Consider the following 17,549-nt stretch of genomic DNA (forward strand, 5'->3'; position numbering starts at 1 on the left):
GCTGTGTCTGCATTTGGGAATTTGCAGAAGTTGCTGCTCTCGGATGTCATTAAGCTGGTAAAGGTATATTCTGTACTGGAATGGCTGCTTTCCTTCCCTGAGGTAGCTTTACGGCAATGCAGAGCCCATCTTTGTGGAGCTTACAGTCATTCTGGGAGTACTTTGCTGGTCTGGGATGGAAAGGTTTCTGAGCTGAAGTGCTCGTAGTGTTTATGTAACTTAATAGATTCTGTTCTAATAGACTCAGAGGAACTTTTTTCCCCAAATCCTTTGGTCTTGATAGGAGAAGGAGAGATTATTTTTCCTGCCTCTTTTTCTTTCCCTTTTTTTCTTTAACTGTTGTTCTTCCTTTTGTTAATTGTAGAGCTGTACTTCAGCAACCACAATGATGATTTCCAATGTAGTAATGGATAAAACATGGCCTAATAACAAAGGCTGAAATAAATTATTTGTACTTGAACAATAAAAGGACAATGAAATTCTAATGAGGATGGCACAGGCTCAGAATGGACATTCCTGTATATAAAGCCCAGACTTGCTTCCTGAACTCAGAGATGATGGGGAGAAGCACTAGTTCTATGTTCAAGCTACTGTATCATTTTCCAAGGGGCATGGCATCACTTCTGTCTAGTGCTCTGCTTTTTCTCCTGTGTATGTAACAGGTATTTCTAAAATGGACAAGGAAAGCTGAGAATGAATGAAACGAAAATTTACAATGAAATGTACAAGTCTGACTTCTTTTTTTTATTGTATGTTTTCCAATCCTGCTGTTTTCACCTGCAGTTAAGTGCATGATTTTTCTCTACTAAGCAAGCTGAGGAGAAAAAAAAATGCTTTGTAAGTGGGAGAGTAGTGTTGTAAAATAATTTAAAAGTCAAAACAGGAAGGTTATGGGCTGGTGCAATACAAGTCAATAAGAGAATCTGACATGTTGGCAATGTCCATTTAAGACATCCTTATTTTTAATGTTAACGGTTGAAGACATGATGGTGGTTGGCATTCAGCTTGCCATTCCTTTAGTCCTTTTTTTCTGTGGTGAAGATATCCTGTAGAGGGAAGGTGTTGAGATGTGCTTCATGATTACAAAAGGGAGGCTTTCCATTTGATTGATGAGGGAAGGGATGCAGAGGTGCTTATGGGAGATGCGGGAGATGAAGCTGAGGCAGAAGTGGGTGGTGTAGAGATGCACTGGCTTAAAATGTTTTGGGACAGGGTTGTAGAACTGTAGTAATTTAAAGAGAATTTGATCTTTGTTTTGATGTGAAGGCAGTGGCAGTAGAGAGTTATGCATAAATGCGGCAAAGGGAGGTTGCCCAAGCAAAATGTCTGAAGCTCTGTAAATCTTAGTAATGATTGCTTGCATCGTGTCCAGGCTTACTTAGCTTGAATAAAGAGATGGACAGAACACCACTAATAGCTTCAAAAGACTGTGAAGGCAATCCTGGACATACTGTGTAAAGGGAAAGGTTAGAGTTGTTCTGCACATGGGGATGTTCTGAAAGTGCTGAGACAAAATGCCACATTCAAAACAAAGTGGTAACTTGGACAAATTTGGGATATACAAAGCTATAGGAGTCTGAATAATCAGTTTCTAAAATACTGTGTGCAAATTGATACATGGGGATATTCTGAATGGGCTGAGACAAAATGCCACATTCAAAACAAAGTGGTAACTTGGACAAATTTGGGATATACAAAGCTATAGGAGTCTGAATAATCAGTTTCTAAAATACTGTGTGCAAATTGATATGACCTATGCTAACCCCATCTAGAGGAACAGTAACAAGTAGTATGCATCCCAAATTCCCATGTTAGTCATATTAGCCAGATGGTTAGGGGTGTTTCCTTAGAAGAAGCCAAGGGTGTAATATTGATGTGATCTTCACTCTAGAAGGGAGAGTTGTAGCAGACTGGCCTACATGTGGACCAAGAGGTTGCTGTCTGTCCCCTCTTGGCAAAGGGTTGAAGTGTTAAATAGCTGTTCTGTGTAATAGCATAGATGCTTTCCACAGGGAAATGGAATTTAAGGTCTGTGCCGTTCTGAGAGATAGGTTATTTGCAGGAAAAAATTTGTTAGGGACTGGCAGACTAAGTTTAAAATATCTTCGCTTTCCTGTAGTGCACTTGGGCAATGCAGTCAGTTTATTTTTTATTTGTATGATCTTAGTGTCCATAAATAAAAATTAAAAAATCTTTAGCTGAAATACTAAATGATTGTAATTTCTTTCAACAGGTACTTTGTGTTGGACTTTGAGACAGGGATTCTGCAGTATTTTGTGAATGAACAAAGTAAAAACCAGAAGCCACGAGGAACCTTGTCTTTAGCTGGAGCTATAATATCGCCCAGTGACGAAGTGCCACACATGTTGGTGGTCTACTCTGCTAATGGAGAGATGTATAAGTTGAGAGGTACAGTGCTGCTTAAAGTGCCAGCTGAGTGGTTCTTCACTCCCATTCCCACTCTGCATCGCTTCTCTCACGTCTCATTTATCTCTTACTTCCCTGTGCTGTCAGAAATTAGTGGTAATACAGCTGTATTATTACATATTCTATTATAAAACACAGTGAAAGAATAATCTGGAGTTCAGTATATGTGACTTTACAGTATATAGACTTTCAGGGCTGGAAGATACCTCAAGGTGCCTTCTATAATCTTTTACTCTGGCATTTTGATTGAACAGTATATCTGATTTGCTGCCAAAGGAAGAAAAAGCTGCTTTTGTTGCTGTCTACAGCATAGCATTTAATTTCTAGTATTGTTCTCCCCTGCCACCATCCTGCAGATAATGTGCAGTAATGAATTTGCTGAAGGGTCAGAAAAGGGAAAAATGGCACTGGGAGGCTGTTAAGATATTATGTTCTTGTCAGTCTTGGAGTAATTGAATGCATCTGTAACATAAAATTTTCCCTTCCCCAGCTCCCAAATAGAAGAAAGACAATATAGTGTATGTAGGAGTTACTTTAGAATATTAAAAAAAAAGCAGTGTTCTGATTCATCAAACTAATTTATAAAAAATAAGTTTATTAAAAAAAGACATGTAATACAGTATAACAAAAGCATTCTTAGCTCTGTTTTGACCACAGTTTACCAGTTGTCTAGCAGAACTGAGCATGCAAGAGTCAGTCCCCTGTGGTGCAGTGTGTGCTGTTTCAGGGGTAGAACTGAAGCACAGGAAAAACTAGGGAGAGTGTCTCTTAAAATGTTTTGGAATTTGCACAGCTAGAAATCAGGAACACTTGTTCCAGTATTATGCTTTTCCAATCACTTGAGATTATCAAATTCTGGCAATATGCTGCTTTTAATTTAATGAGATCTGTGAATTTGATTCAAATCAGTAAATGTTCTACTGATCAATAACCATTGAGATACTTAATAGCAAAGGAAGTAAGAGAAAATATTTACTGCAATTATCAACTCTGGGTTGTCATTCTTAATCAGGATTACTGTTGTAGTGGTTTGTTTGAGACAAAAACAAACCTCTCTCCTAAACAGACTCATTAATATTACACAAGAGCTACCTGATACAGACTGCAGACAATTCTTCAATAATTTTAAAAGCTGTTCTTTAAAGGTGTATGGGGAAAATTGTGGTCGTTCTTGTGTCTTTAAGTTGCATCTGAATGACACAGGTTTAGAGAGAGATTTCACTAAACTCTGTTAGTGCTTTAATATCTGGGGAACTGGTAGCTTGTCTAGTAGTTGACTGACAGCCTGAATGTAGAGCTTTTACTATGGTGTGGCCCTTGTCCTTCACAGAGAGAGAGAGAAGTAAAACAAAAGTGGATGAAAAAATTTAAAGCAAAAAAGTAATTTTGAGGTAATGACAGAATGATTCTGCTTTTGCTAACACTTGGAGAAGATAACTATGAAGAAAACTCGTAAACTTACCTCTTCCAACTGGCCACAGCCTCATTAAGTAGAGGGTTTGATGTGTTGCACTGAAAAACCTAAGCATGCTTAAATTAAGTGGCATAAATTAGTATTTATACTGCATCGTAATCAATAAATAATCCCTCCCCCCTCTGCCCTGCCTCATCACCTTCTCTTATGTAAAAAAAGAGTATTGATTTATGTGTGATTCCCTGCATTTTCTTCTTTCTGTTCTAGCTGCTGATGCAAAGGAGAAACAATACTGGATAACTCAGCTTCGATCCTGTGCCAAACATCACAAGGAAGGTAATTCTAAGGTAAATAATTTAAGAGGGAGAAGTAACTATTATGTTTTAAGTGGTGTAGGTGAAGAACAACATGATCTGGATGACAGACTGGCTGCTGTAGTGAGTTGATGTTTAGAGGTTTATGAATAAAAGCAGTAGGTTGTTATTCATCAGTAACTGGAGCAATCTTAAGACAATGGGGCAAACTTAATAAACATTTTCCTTTTCATGAGAAATTAATGAAATACATGGTTAATTGAGTGTCTGGATCAATAGTTTATTAATAATGCCTGTGTGATATCCTGATTAGTGTTAACTGATAGTTTTATTTAATTTTTTAAGATTTGGTGACGTCTATTATGGAAGCTTCAAGTAGATTTTAGCAGCTGTCAGTCTTCAGCTTCTTTAGTAAATCTGAAAAGTCATCATATGAAGATATATATTATTTATTTCTCTTTGGAGGTAATGTCAGAATTTTTGTGTTCAAACAAATAAATACTTTGGACAGGTAAAAAACCCAATGTAGACTTCAAAAATAGCAGAATGATGGGTTGAGGCTGTTTCCTACCTCCAAGTAGAAATGAGAGGAATCTGTTTAAATTGGAATGCACTTTGAAAGTGGGAGATACTAAAACCAAACAAACCCCCTATTAGAAATAAGTCATTATTGTCTTCTTTTATGGTTTTGTGTTAATACTAAGTCTCACACACAAAAATTCCTTCTCTTCATTTCTTTAGGCACTTCTGTCAATATCCTTACAGGAATGAAAAGGATTGCTTTTTCTCATGGCTAATTGTTTCCTATACTTAAAAGAAGTGGGTGTAACTGCAAGCTAAAAGAATTCCTCCCTGCTTCAAGGAGTGTTTCTTGACACGATTTTTCTCTTGTTTTTCAGTATGCTCTTTTCCTTTCCCCCTCCTTCTGTCTTCTCAGGGCTAGGGTATTAACTGAGAGGCATATGTTCCCTGTGTTTAACAATGCATATAGTGCTAACTTGGATTTCACCTACAAGGTTTTGAAAACTTCTTTGGCTTTTCTGTGTAAAAAGCAAGGGATCAAAAGGTTTAATGCTACAATGATTAGACTTTGGAGATTAGATACTGGTTACAAGGGAGTGATACTTCAGAGAGATTCCAGAAACTAGAAAAAAATGCACTTCTATTATTTCTTTTTTTGTTCTTTTCCTCAAAGTTTCTTACTTCAAAACCACTGCCTGTTAGGAGGTAAGAGAAGCAAGAACTGCTTCATTCTTTGTGATTTTTTTTTTTTTTCTTTCTCTTGTCGATGAAGGTATTTTAGGTAGTGATTATTAGGATGGAGTGGAAACATGCTCTTTAAAATATTTTAAATTTACACAAGGTAACATGCTGCTCTTTTTAGCCACCTTTTACTGTTTCTTTTGTGTTGGGGTTAGGATCTAGAGTTACGGATCCTAATTCTTTGCCTGTGAGATCCATAGTGATAAAAGGTCTGTAAAGAAACAGAGAAGGGTACATGTTTAGCTTCCTTTGGCATAATTGGGGACTTAACAAAAATCTGTTATTTTGGATTTTGTTAAAATGGCTCTACCATTGATAGGACTGTCATGATGTGATTTGTTATTCTGCTGGCAGCAGGGCTGGATCTCTTTATTCCTCCCTCTTCCTATACGTTGAGGGCTGTAGTAAGTGACAACTGCAAATTTTCTGTCTCTCGTAGTGCTGTCATGAACAGGCAGATAGATACTCACAAGTTTTCAGCTCCCAGATTTTGAACAGAATCCAAGCTGTGTCTCTGCTGGGAACAGCATCTGGAAAGTTGGAGCCTGAGTGTTTGCTCCCTGCTTCTACAACTTAAACTCACATCTTTCACAGGATGATGGAGAGGCAGACATTTCTAGTTGTTTTTAGGAATCATGCACTTGGAGAAGGAAGCGGAATGGGAAATGTGAAATATGCAGTGAGGGATATGTTTTAACTTATACAAGTGGGATATAGTTTTTAGTGTGAAAAAATAATGGGATAACCAGGCAAGCAGTGGGAAGGTTCCCAAGAATACCAGTGACTCTTAGTGACTCTTAGTGACAGGTCTTTCATACTGGAGAGAGAATTAATTTTTGAAATTTTGAGTAGATATTATTGGAAGGAGATTCGTAGGAAAATGTGATAATTTGGAAGATGTTTTACAAAGCCGAAGGTGTGTCACTGTTTCTGTGAAATGTTCATAGAAGATCATTCCTTCCTCCTGCGTTGGATCCAGAGCAGCACTGGTTTCCTTTCTTTTTCAGAGCTACTGCTGCTTCAAAATGCTACTGAATGACTTGCTGTCCTTGCTGTCTTAAAGCTTCAGCTGGGTACTGGAGTGGTGGAGGAAATTAAAGACAGAAATTATAAAAAAAAAGAAAAAAGGAAAAAAGTTGTATACTAATGGCTGAATTTAGTTGCATCTTAATGAATGGTCGAAAGGTGAGCTGTACAGCTAACAAGTGAATGTAACACAAGCTAAATCTGTGATTTTGTTTTAATTAAGTTTTACATCTTAATGATAAAAAAAGCAGTAAAAGGATAGTGTTCTCTGGCAGATAATTCCCATGCTGTCAGATAGTCTTAATGTTCTTGGTATTCCCATACAAGTCTCATTTCACTTAATTACAGATTGCTCAACCTTCCTAAGTGCCAAATCACACTGTGTTGGAAGAAATCTTCTATGTCTGGATAGGATTTCTGGTTGTTTTTTTTTTTTTTGACTACTCTAAGTGAATATTATTATACAAGCTTTAATTAAAGCATTAGTCAAATTTAAATTCAGTGATATAAAATGCTTTCAAGAAGGAGTAGGCTTTTGCATAATTTCTGCGGTAACTTCCAAGAGTAATTTTGTATCCATAAGTTGTCACAATCTTGTGGGTTCTGTTTCATACCCTTTTTTCCTTGACTATTTAATGATGGCTGTAAAAGCCTTACTAAAAACACACAGGCTTTTATTCCAATGTGTGGATTAGTTGCTGGAATTGACATGTAACCCTTGTATGTCTCAGTGTGTCCATATCAGGAATGTGACAGGGAACAGAAGCCTTTATCTTATGAAGTAGCTTCTGTCTTAAATTGTGCTCAGATGGTAACTTTCAGCTTAGGTCTGTGCTAGAGTAAGGAGATGCTCTCCCATGGTCCAGCCTCTGGTTTGGAGCTGCACAGTGAGCTAGCTGCTGAAAATTGGATGGTGTGGGTTCATGTTTAAGCTGAACTGATTTGCTGATTCAGTGCAGCTGTAAATTGCAGTCCAATTCCCTTCCTTCCTGATGCCCTTTGTGTGGCCTCTGTTGTGTTTCTGGTTCTGTGTTAACTTGGACATCAGAAACAGAAAAAAATGTCATCCTACTAAAGTGGACTTAGCTCTGATCATCTCGCTGAGGGATGTGTGCCTTTGGTTCTCTAGCTGTTTAAACTCTCTGGAGTGGCTCTCCATGAGGTCCAATGGGCCTCAGTGCCAACATGGAGAAATGGTAGAGAAACAAAGTCCAAACCTGCCCCTTTCAGTGCCACCCACGGTAGCAGTTTAGCTGCAGTGTGTCAAACAGCACCTGTAGTAATGCCTTGAAGTTTGAGGTTAACACTTTTATCAAGTCATTGAGGCAGATGTGTAATTTTTCTCCACAACTGGAAGAATGGCTATCATAGATCTTTGGTTTTATCAAGTATCTTCTTCTCTTATTGATGAATGGCCACAAAAATACCTTTACACTTCTAAGTGGATTATTGACTGGTGTTTTTAACATCTGCATGATAACTGTTTCCATAAAGCCAGAATAGTGAAAATTTCAAGTCTTTCTGCATGTTGTTTGTTTCTTCCATGCACATCAAACCTCTTTTCCTTTTGAGCTAAACTCTTCCCTTCTTTGGTGCACTTGTCTAGTTCCTCTTCTCATCCCTGACCTACAGAAGTCAACTAAAGAATGGCACTTCTAATTAAAATATGCTTTGAAATTCTTACAGTAGTGAGCCTGAGAAAGAAGCAGTGCTTGGCTGTAGATGGGTGTGTGTTTGATATCTCTTTTCCTCCCTTTGCTAGCTGCATGAAGATAAGAGTTTGTCACGGCTCTCTGCTTATAAAATCCTTTTACAGAAATGGAAGAAAATCCATTTTGGACTGAACATGAGCTTGCTCAAATGATTCTTGATGAAGGAAATATTTTATGATGGAATGATTATCATAGTCTCTTGCTTAAATGATGACTCATACTACCTTGCTGAAGATGACAAAGCACTATAGTAGTCTCTCAGAAAAGTTAGCACCATAGATGGTGCTTGACACAAATGTGCAGAACATAACATCAGCTGGTCCCTTTGCAGTGCTGAAGATTGGATGTTATGTAGAGTCAGTCATTTGCATTTTAATATTTGTGAATTATTATAATGTAAATGAAACAGAACTCTGTCCATATTTGTCTTCTATCAGTGTTTGTTTACCTAAGATGCATTGGAAAAGAAGTAGATGGGAATTAAAACACTGAATGGTGGTGTCTCAAAATTGTAATTACTTTCTGAAAGTGTGTGACTACTCATAGCTCTAAAGCTGCATGCAGGGATTGTTTCTGTACTATATATATGCAGAGGAGTAAAGGAATGTCATTTCAGTATTTATTATTCTGAGGAAAACATCTGTGGCACAGTGCCTGTGAAAGTGATGATTATCAGCCATAAACAGATATGACAATTCGCTTCAGAAATTATTTTATTGATCTCTGGAACATTGCATTTACTTTCCAAAATAAACAAAATTGTTTGCTTCTGGTAAATGGTGAAAACCACTTCAGTGTCTTTGTGAACAGGAAGGGCAATCTCCGGGGAGAATGAGTCATGAAAACATTAGTATAGTTGGAACTTACTGTTCTGCAATTACATTATTTTAATTGTTAGGATTTTTGATATCCAAGTGGAAGCATTCATTATGCTGCTTTTTTATCTCAGGGATGGACAGTCGGCTAAAATAAAAATCCTATTCCAAATCTATGTTAGCTAAGCATACTTTGGCTAGCATTAGGCCATAAAATCAAGATGAATGCAAATTAGAAATGAATCTTTTATTAGCTTCTTTATTATTCTTTTATTGGTTTCATTTTATTAGTAGGCAAACTGTTGGACCAATGGTAAAGTGTAGCCTCAGGAAAGAATATTTGTAATCCTTTTGGGATTCTTCAGCCTGTGGATTTCTTGTCTCATTATTGGTACCATGCATTACTCGTTGTTGAAGAGCTTATGTCTTCCTTTCATCAGACTTTTCTCTATCTTTTTATTTATTTATTTGCAAGCCAGAAAGCAGTGAGACCAAAGAAAACGAGATATGACAATTAATTAGAGGGACAGATCAGTCATACCAGCAGTGCCAGGGGGAAGAGCAGGGGATTAGGAATAAAGATCCATCAGTTACTGTCATTGCTTTGATTTCCTGTGAGAGTGGCTTTAATGACTGTCATAGTGTGATGTGTAATTAGAGTGTTTTTAGCTGTGGAAAACTTGACATAGGTTTTAACATTTTAAGAAGACTGGAAAATTCTGAATTTTGCACAGCTGTGTCAGTGCAAAAGGGATGCTTGTCATTCCCAGTGTTTAATCTGAAGACATTCTGCAAGAGAGGAGTCAAGTATTTGGCTGGGACATAGGTGTTGACAATGTGCTGTAAAATTCAAAAGTGCCTAAGGGGCTGAGTGTGCAGTTCCTGGAGAGTTCTCTTCTGGCAGTGACAGGAAGAAGCTGTCAGGAGGAATCGGATGCCACCCCCGTCTCCTTGGATGGAGCAGGCACAGTGCTCTGCTGCTATTTTCTGTGGCACTGAAGGAGTGGAGTCCAACTTCAGGAGGTTTTTAGTGGTTGTTAAAACTGCCTCCTGCAGACATTCACCTGCACTTTGTGTGTGTCTGCATTTGCAAGTTGTAATTTGGAAATTTATGTGTTTATCATGGGGCCTTCCCTAGCCTTAGCTTCATGGATAGCCAGAGGTCCTGGTGCTGAGCTTTCTTAGGGTTTGTATGGTACAGATATCCTCTGAAGAATAATCCCAAATTAGGTGCTAGAGGGTTTGTGTGATGGAGTTTTCTGGCACTTTGGTTAGAAATGTTGGGTCACTAGATGGATGAAGGGTATAAAGGGAAAACAAAGAGGTGAGGAAAACTTGCTTGTGTAGTCCTGTAGGAGCTGTTCACAGACCAATGTATTTGACTCTGATACTTGGCACAGGCTGTGGCTGTATGTGCTCATTCAAGATTGCCAGTCTTCCTGACTGGACGAGCTGCATAGGATTGATTATATATGCTGAGAGAGTAGGAGAGGACTCTAGGAGAGGCTTATTGACAGAGGTGAGAGCACATAGCATTATTGTAGGGCAAGGCATGCAGCCGAGTGTCGGGCACACCAGGCAGTGGGATGTGGTCAGGCCTTGCCAAGCTCTGTACTTATGACCATAAAAGTTTGAGTTTACTTAGTGTCTCTGTAGCAGGACAGCCTTCATGAGCACTGCTCATTACTGAGCTATAGATGGGATGTTTTTTCCGATTTTTCTCTCCTGCTCCACCGATCCCCAAACTCTTTGCCCTAAGCATTGCTGAGAGCTGCCACTTGCCTTTGCAAAACTTAAAGAAAAGCCATTGTAAGTGCAGTGTGGTCCTACACACTGTTTGTTCTGCCTCTTGTCACAGGTTATGAGTGTAGGTGATGTAGGCTGTTGAGTTGTGATACGAACTAGAGCAAATCTTGCAGGGAAAACCACTAATCTGGATTAAGAGACTCAAATGGTGGGCATGTCTGTTCCTTGGAAATGGGTTCATTACTTACATGTGATACAAAGCAGTTGAATATTGCAGCTAACTAGCAGCTTTTGTACTAATAGCTCACTATCAAATTTACGGCTTCCAAGTGTAAGGTTTGAAAGGCATGTTGTGTTTGTTGATGGCTTCCAAGTGTAAGTGGGGTTTGAAAGGCATGTTGTGTTTGTTGATGTGGGAGATGTGGGGTGTGAGCTGCAGTCAAGGTATCTTTTGTGATCCATGGGTTAGCTGCAGAGAGTTCACTGGAGTTAGAAACACTGTCTTGAGGATAAACAGTATTGTATTGCCAAATAATATCAATGATATAGACATTAACTTTAGAATATATGTGCATTTCAATTTATGAACATCTCTCTCAAGGGTGCAGGTTAAATGAGATTACTTTGGCAGCTGTTTTTTTCCTGACTCTTTCCTAGAATTAATTCCTGTTTCTGTATTTAAACAGAAACAGTGCATGGATTTTTCCATATTTGTTTTGTGTTACTTTTGTTATCTGCAGATCTATAACTCTCCCCCAGGAAGATCAAAGCATAATAAAACTTCACTTCTCAGAGAATATTGTTTTCTTTTAAGCAAAACTAATGGCTCAGCTCACTGTTTTACATTGCTGCTGTTTATCTGAGTTTTAGGATCCATTTAGCTGTATGAAAGGCACAGCCATGTATTTTTAATACTGTGATTGCATGATCCTAGAATGTCAGTGATTCTCGAAAGATTTCATTTTAAAAACAAAATAACTTTTATTAATCTGGAAGATAAGTTGATCTCATGATGAAAAAGGTGAAATTATCATGTTCTTCCTCTGCACCCTAAATTTAGTTTAGAAGTATTCTGATGCCAGTCAGTTTAAAAACCAAACATCAATAGATTCTGCCACTATGTATTAGAATTACCCCTTTCCTGTGAAACTTGTATTTAAAAAAGAAAATTCAATCACACTCAGTTTCTCTCATCCCATTTGTTCTCCCAAATACCTTTTCCTCTGGCTCTTAATTTAATTGTAGTTACGTCTAAGCAATTCTCTTTCAAATGGAAGATGAATTATAAACCAGGCAACCTTTTGTGCCCTCCTGACAAAGTGCAGCCTGTGCTTTTTCTTTGCCTTAGAGTCAGATCCAGTTTTAATGCAGCTGTGATTTATCGGTCAGGATGGATAATTTTTGAACAGATGCTTATTATTGTAATCTTATTGGTCATGGTAGCAAAGAATATATACATTTCAAAAACAGTCAGACCATCATTCTTGAAAGTGTTTGTAAATGTTAAGTCCAGACCAATGGAGTAATAATTATTTCTATGAGATTAGCAGCCCTTTGCACACTGGCAATGTGATAACCCATTTTTTAAACCTTCAAATACCTCCAAAAGTCTGAAGTCTAGTTTTGTGTGGGGGAGGCAGAGGGATTGTGTAACTTACGTCACTGTTCCCACCTTGTCCTTTGCAGTCAGTGTAGTGGTAACATGAGGCCTGACTTAAATTCCAGTACTAGCTGGAACCTGTCCACCATGGATTTAAAGTCTTCTTAATGAAATTACCACAGAAATGCGAAAACTGACCCGTAAGGGATAAGAAGAGAGATTGTACCCAAAGAATTCTTTTGTGCAGTCGCCAGCAGACATGGGAGTAATACATCATGTTGATGGTGACTGTCTTAGCAGTGTTGTAGGCTGCCATCGTTACTTGTGCAGGGTTTGTAGGAGAGGTGAAATGGTATTTCACCCATAGGGCTGTATATTTACTTCACTTTCTTAAAATGCCACTAAATGTCACTCTCTGAACTAGTTTGTATTTCATGAGGTGAAAGGTACTCTGTCTCAGTTTTAACCTTACAGATGCAATCAACAGTTCAAATAGAAGGGAAAAGCTCTTTTATATTGCACTTTTATAGATGATGTCCCATGGTGCTCTAGGGCCCATCTGAGCCTGATTGAGAATTGCTGTCCTCTAGACCTCCAGGAACACTCATGTTTGAGGTCTGCAGAGAACAAACTGAGATGGCAATGCTGACTAGTGGTTAGATAGAACCAAAAAGGTTCATGACTGTTCTGACTGATTTTATAGGTTGTATGCTCAAAGTATTCACACTGCACATACTCCAGAAATAATTGGAGATTTATTTCTGGCCTTTTTTGTATGTAGGGTTTATCCCAAGCTTACTCCAAAATGTGTTGACATTTTTAAGTCATGTTTTGTTTTGAATTGTTAATGTTTAATTGTGGTGTGGCCTGGCCTTGCCAAAATTTCACCCTCTCTGATGTTGAAAACAACAGTGCACTGTTTCAGAATTTTATCAGGTGAAAGCTTTAGGATTTTTTTCTTCTTTGCTCTTCACACCAGTTTGTTGAATTACAGGTCAATAGTTCCATAAAAAATACTTGTCAGCATTGTTATTACTCTGCAAAATCCTTCCTAATCTTTCCAAAATCGTAAGATTGTAAGAATTTAGTGGCACATTACTATGTAAGAATTTGTGAAGATTTTTGTGAAGGCCAATTTCAGGCAATCCAGGAAACAAAGGCAATAGCTATAATGTTTCCAAGTAGATCTCTGCTAAGCAGTGGAGATGGTTCAAAAGGAAAAAGTCAGTCCTGAACACAGTTACACCTCCATGTTTAGGTTTGTAAGGAAAGTAGAACAACACAAACCCTATAACCGGAATTGTAAATGAGTATTTGTGTAAAGGTTGCTAGTGTCACCATCCTATTGCTTGTTCTAGAGCATTTCATCCTCGCGAAGTAGAAGCTCATCTCTGCTGCCGCCTGGGACAGTTAATTCTGCATCTCCTGGTGGCCAGAAACACACGACTCAGAGTGGGCCAACTGTCGTAACCATCACACATCACAAATCACCTGCAACCGCTCGAAGAGCAAAGAATCAGCGATCTGGCCAACTCCATGAAGTCAGAGAGGTAAGAGAGAAAAATCTGCTGTTTTGCTATGACTTCAAAATGCTTATTGTGCTTTAGAATAGGCAATTGAGTCTGACAAATTAACAGTTTTCTTTGTTTCCTGCTTTGTTTGATGGCTTTGTTTTGATCCCCTTGCTCAGCGAGAGGCTGTCTTTAGTCCTGGTTCAGCTTCAAGTCAGGTGTATATAAACTTTTTATGCTGTTGTTAAAATTAGTGTGCACACTTGCTTAAAAAATGAAGTAGATTGCCTCCAGGTCTCAGAGTTTGCAGTGAGGTTGCAGTACTGGAGGAGCATCTCTTCGAAGCTGCGTGCAGCAAAAGCTTTCAGATTGGAAAGCAGTCCCTGAAGCATTTAAGTATAACTGGAAAAAACCTACTTGAATAAGCCTGATGAATATGTGTGAAGGAAGGCACAGCTCCCCACACTCAGCAGTTTGTTGCTATGTGCCTGTAGTCTTAACTTTGTTGTCAAGTTTATATTTCTGGCCTTGTGGTGGCTTTGACTGTATCACAGCAAACCAAACAACAAAACCTGTTTGTTGGAATCCTGCTTACCAGTGTTTAAGAAGTATAGCTCATATACTGATTTGAGTCTGTCTTCCAGACAACAAAGATACTACAAAGTGTTAAGCTTAAAAATAGTATGGCAGATTTTCACAGAATTCACTTTTGTCTTTCATGCCTTACTATTTTATGGTTTGTCTTTCTTATTAAGAATTTAAATAAATTCTTGGTGTGTGCTCAGAATGAAGACTTAAGTTTTGCATCCTGGTCCTTGTTTTTATTCTAGTAACATTAACAGTGAAGAGTGCACTATCTGAATGTTGCTCATGCTTTCTTTACATTACAGAAAACACACATTTGTTCTTCATAAGAATATCTTGTCTTTACCTACCAATCATCTCTCCAAAGTTGTTTCTAGCTTACTAAATGTGTTTGCTCTCATAGGTTCAATTCAGAGTGCACCTTAAACCTATTAATAAAATAGACAGTGGGAGCTGTTGCAGCTTCATCAGATGAAGCTGGGTAAAGCCAAAAGGAATTTAAAAGCAAATTAGTATATGTGCTGATCATACTAAGATGGAAAGGTGAAAAGTCACTAGTTGTCAACAACTACACTTGGGAAGGAAGGAAGAAATAATTAGTAGCCTATAGTAAAACAGTGAGTGAGTGGCTGAGTATCATCCCTGCAGACAAGGCTCATGGATTGCTGACTCAGCTGTTTAGTGTATTGCAATGTGATGTCATTCTGAAAAGGTAAGTATTACTGGACTTTAATCTGTAATGATGGAAGGCAATTATTTTGCTCTGATGTGAGTGACACCTCAGCTGCAGCACCAGTTCCTCTTAGAGGGCAGCAATAGCAGTCTTCAGCATTGATGATACAGTAATGCTTGAAAGTGAAAAGAAGTGAGTACTTTTCAGGGAGGGAAAATGGTACTGAGGTGAAATATAGAATATTTTATAAAGAGATGTGTGAAGTTTACATGTGCTGGATATTTTTTTGCGTGCTGCTTCTTAAAGAAGAGCATAACAGTGGAAAAAATTGGACCTGCTGCCCTCTTTCCCAGTCTCTCATGACTGCTTGACTGATGTTGTTTCCATTTTGTGAAAGGATGTCTGTTTTGTCCAGATTAAGGAAGCAGATTTTGTTTCAATGGCATGCTCTGTGCATTTCCTTCTCCCCCTTTTTTCGAAGTGAGTGCAATAGACTTGGGCATATGCTACCTGTTTTTTCAGGGAATCTTGTTCCCTATATGAGTAAATTGGTCTGTTAGATCTACCCTCCCTTGATAAATTTATTGATAAAGAGGTGGATCCAGAGCCCTTCACAAAAGTACACTTAAATCTGTTCTTGTCCTGTTTATTAATCTGAAGTGAAGGGAAATAGGAACTAAAAGTATAGGAGTTAATACCTTCCTTAACACCCAAGTCTTTGCTTTTTATTTGGAAGTTATTTGGTATGATTTGGATGAAGGGAAGAGATTACAAAAGGCTTATAGATTGGTGTTAATGTTCCCTTGATAGAATGAAGTAATTGAAGCTTTGACATGCAAATCAGCTTTTTAAAATTGTACTATAAATAGGACTACATTAACTAATTTTAGATCTTGTAAAATACAGTAGTTGAATCAATGGAAAGAGTTGATATGCTCCTGGGAAATGAGAGGAAGAGTGTGTTTTAAGTTTCAAAACAATGCATAGTAATGCTACCATATTGTATATGAGATCTGTAAAAGCCAGGAATGCTGCTAAAGGGTCATCCTTCACTGGGCACATGTGGTCTTCACTAGCTTGGACAATGTTCCTGAGAAAGTGTTGAAGTTGCTACTCAATTCTGGACTTTCATGATTTGGCTATATTATTTGGAAAAAAAGTGACGTGTATCGTCGTGTTGCAAATAGGACAAAATATACTCCTGTATTTTATATACTGCAATGATGTTTGGTAATACTTGATTGTTCTTTTTCCCCTTTTTTCCAGTCATTGTAAGAACGAGCAGCATATTGTTTCCTTCCGTGGTTTACTCTGGCTGATGTAATTTTATTTTTAACATCAGAGAGAAGTTTAGTGTAAAATGGTAGCAAAGAGGTCTATTTAGTACCAAACTGACATGCAAAATTGTGTAAATGTAATAAAAGCAGCTATGTAGGTATATGAAATGACACGTGTTGGGTGTTTCTGTTGTGGAAGTAGAATTTTACCTTTTTTCAGAATTTTGTTAAGTTAAAAATGAGTATGAATATAGAGCTTTTTACTGCTATAAAAAAAATGTATGTTTTAATGTTCCAGCTACTTTCATATAGTGTTGAATCAAAAAGGAGCTCAGGAGCATTACATTTCATCATAATGTGATTTTTTGCTGTTTAAAATAATATTGTTTTCTTAAATCAGATTTTTGCTTATATTAACTTGTTGTTAATAGTCCAGTCCATCCTGATTTATGGAATATAACGTCCAAACTAGAATTCATTGTACATTAATTTGGGAGAGCTGCTCTGCAACATGTTGCACTTTATGCAGCATTATTAGACATCCTACCTCTTTATTTGGATCATAACATAGCATTAAAGGGGTGCTTTCAGCTAATTTTTTACTAAGCGATTTTGTGGTAATCTAAGTCTGTGTGGTCTTGAAACTGAATTCTATTTTTTAAACTGTGCATGTTATTATCCTCTTAGAAATTTATGGTAAGAGTTATGCTTGCAGATTTCTTTACTGTAGGTGGTTAAAATTAATTGGAACATTAAGCCAAGTGGCCACACCACACTTCATATTAAATTTTAGCCATCACTGAACTAAATAATAGTGGCATACTTCATCTTGGAATGGTGTTTACTTTGGCTGAGAGTGTCTGGCTATTGCATGACCTCTGCAACTATTACCATTGTTGTTAAAGAACCAAGAATTGCAATGTGTGAAGATTTTGTAATAACTTAGATTAATTATTCACAGAAGTTTAGAGAAAGTAAGTGCAGTTAACTAAAAGAAGTCCATAGAGAGATTTCTTCCCACAGTTAAAATAAGGAATTTCTGATCCCTTTGCAATGTGGTGTTTGTTACAACTTTTGATACTCTGCAGTGGACTAGTCTTCAGCATGGGTTTCTGAACATCTGGTACCAGAACTTGGAAAGGACTGATTTTTGGTATGATGACAGTCTTACTGCTTCTTAAATGTC

At 37.7% G+C, this 17,549-nt stretch overlaps 1 protein-coding gene across 1 annotated transcript in view; it reads left to right on the plus strand.

Moving 5' to 3' along the window:
* Nucleotides 1-2,233: 2,233 nt before the first annotated feature.
* The window catches only part of OSBPL10 (oxysterol binding protein-like 10), a gene marked incomplete at its 5' end in the record, with an annotated part of 82,670 nt that continues 67,354 nt past the window's right edge, over nt 2,234-17,549 (plus strand). Inside the window, 3 exons of the mRNA XM_009078780.1 lie at nt 2,234-2,409; nt 4,109-4,188; nt 13,676-13,867. Coding sequence (XP_009077028.1) covers nt 2,234-2,409; nt 4,109-4,188; nt 13,676-13,867 — 448 coding nt within the window. The remainder of the gene's footprint in view (nt 2,410-4,108; nt 4,189-13,675; nt 13,868-17,549) is intronic.

This window comes from Acanthisitta chloris, unplaced genomic scaffold (assembly GCF_000695815.1).
Source record: "Acanthisitta chloris isolate BGI_N310 unplaced genomic scaffold, ASM69581v1 scaffold6107, whole genome shotgun sequence".
In the NCBI taxonomy this organism is placed as follows: Eukaryota; Metazoa; Chordata; class Aves; order Passeriformes; family Acanthisittidae; genus Acanthisitta; species Acanthisitta chloris.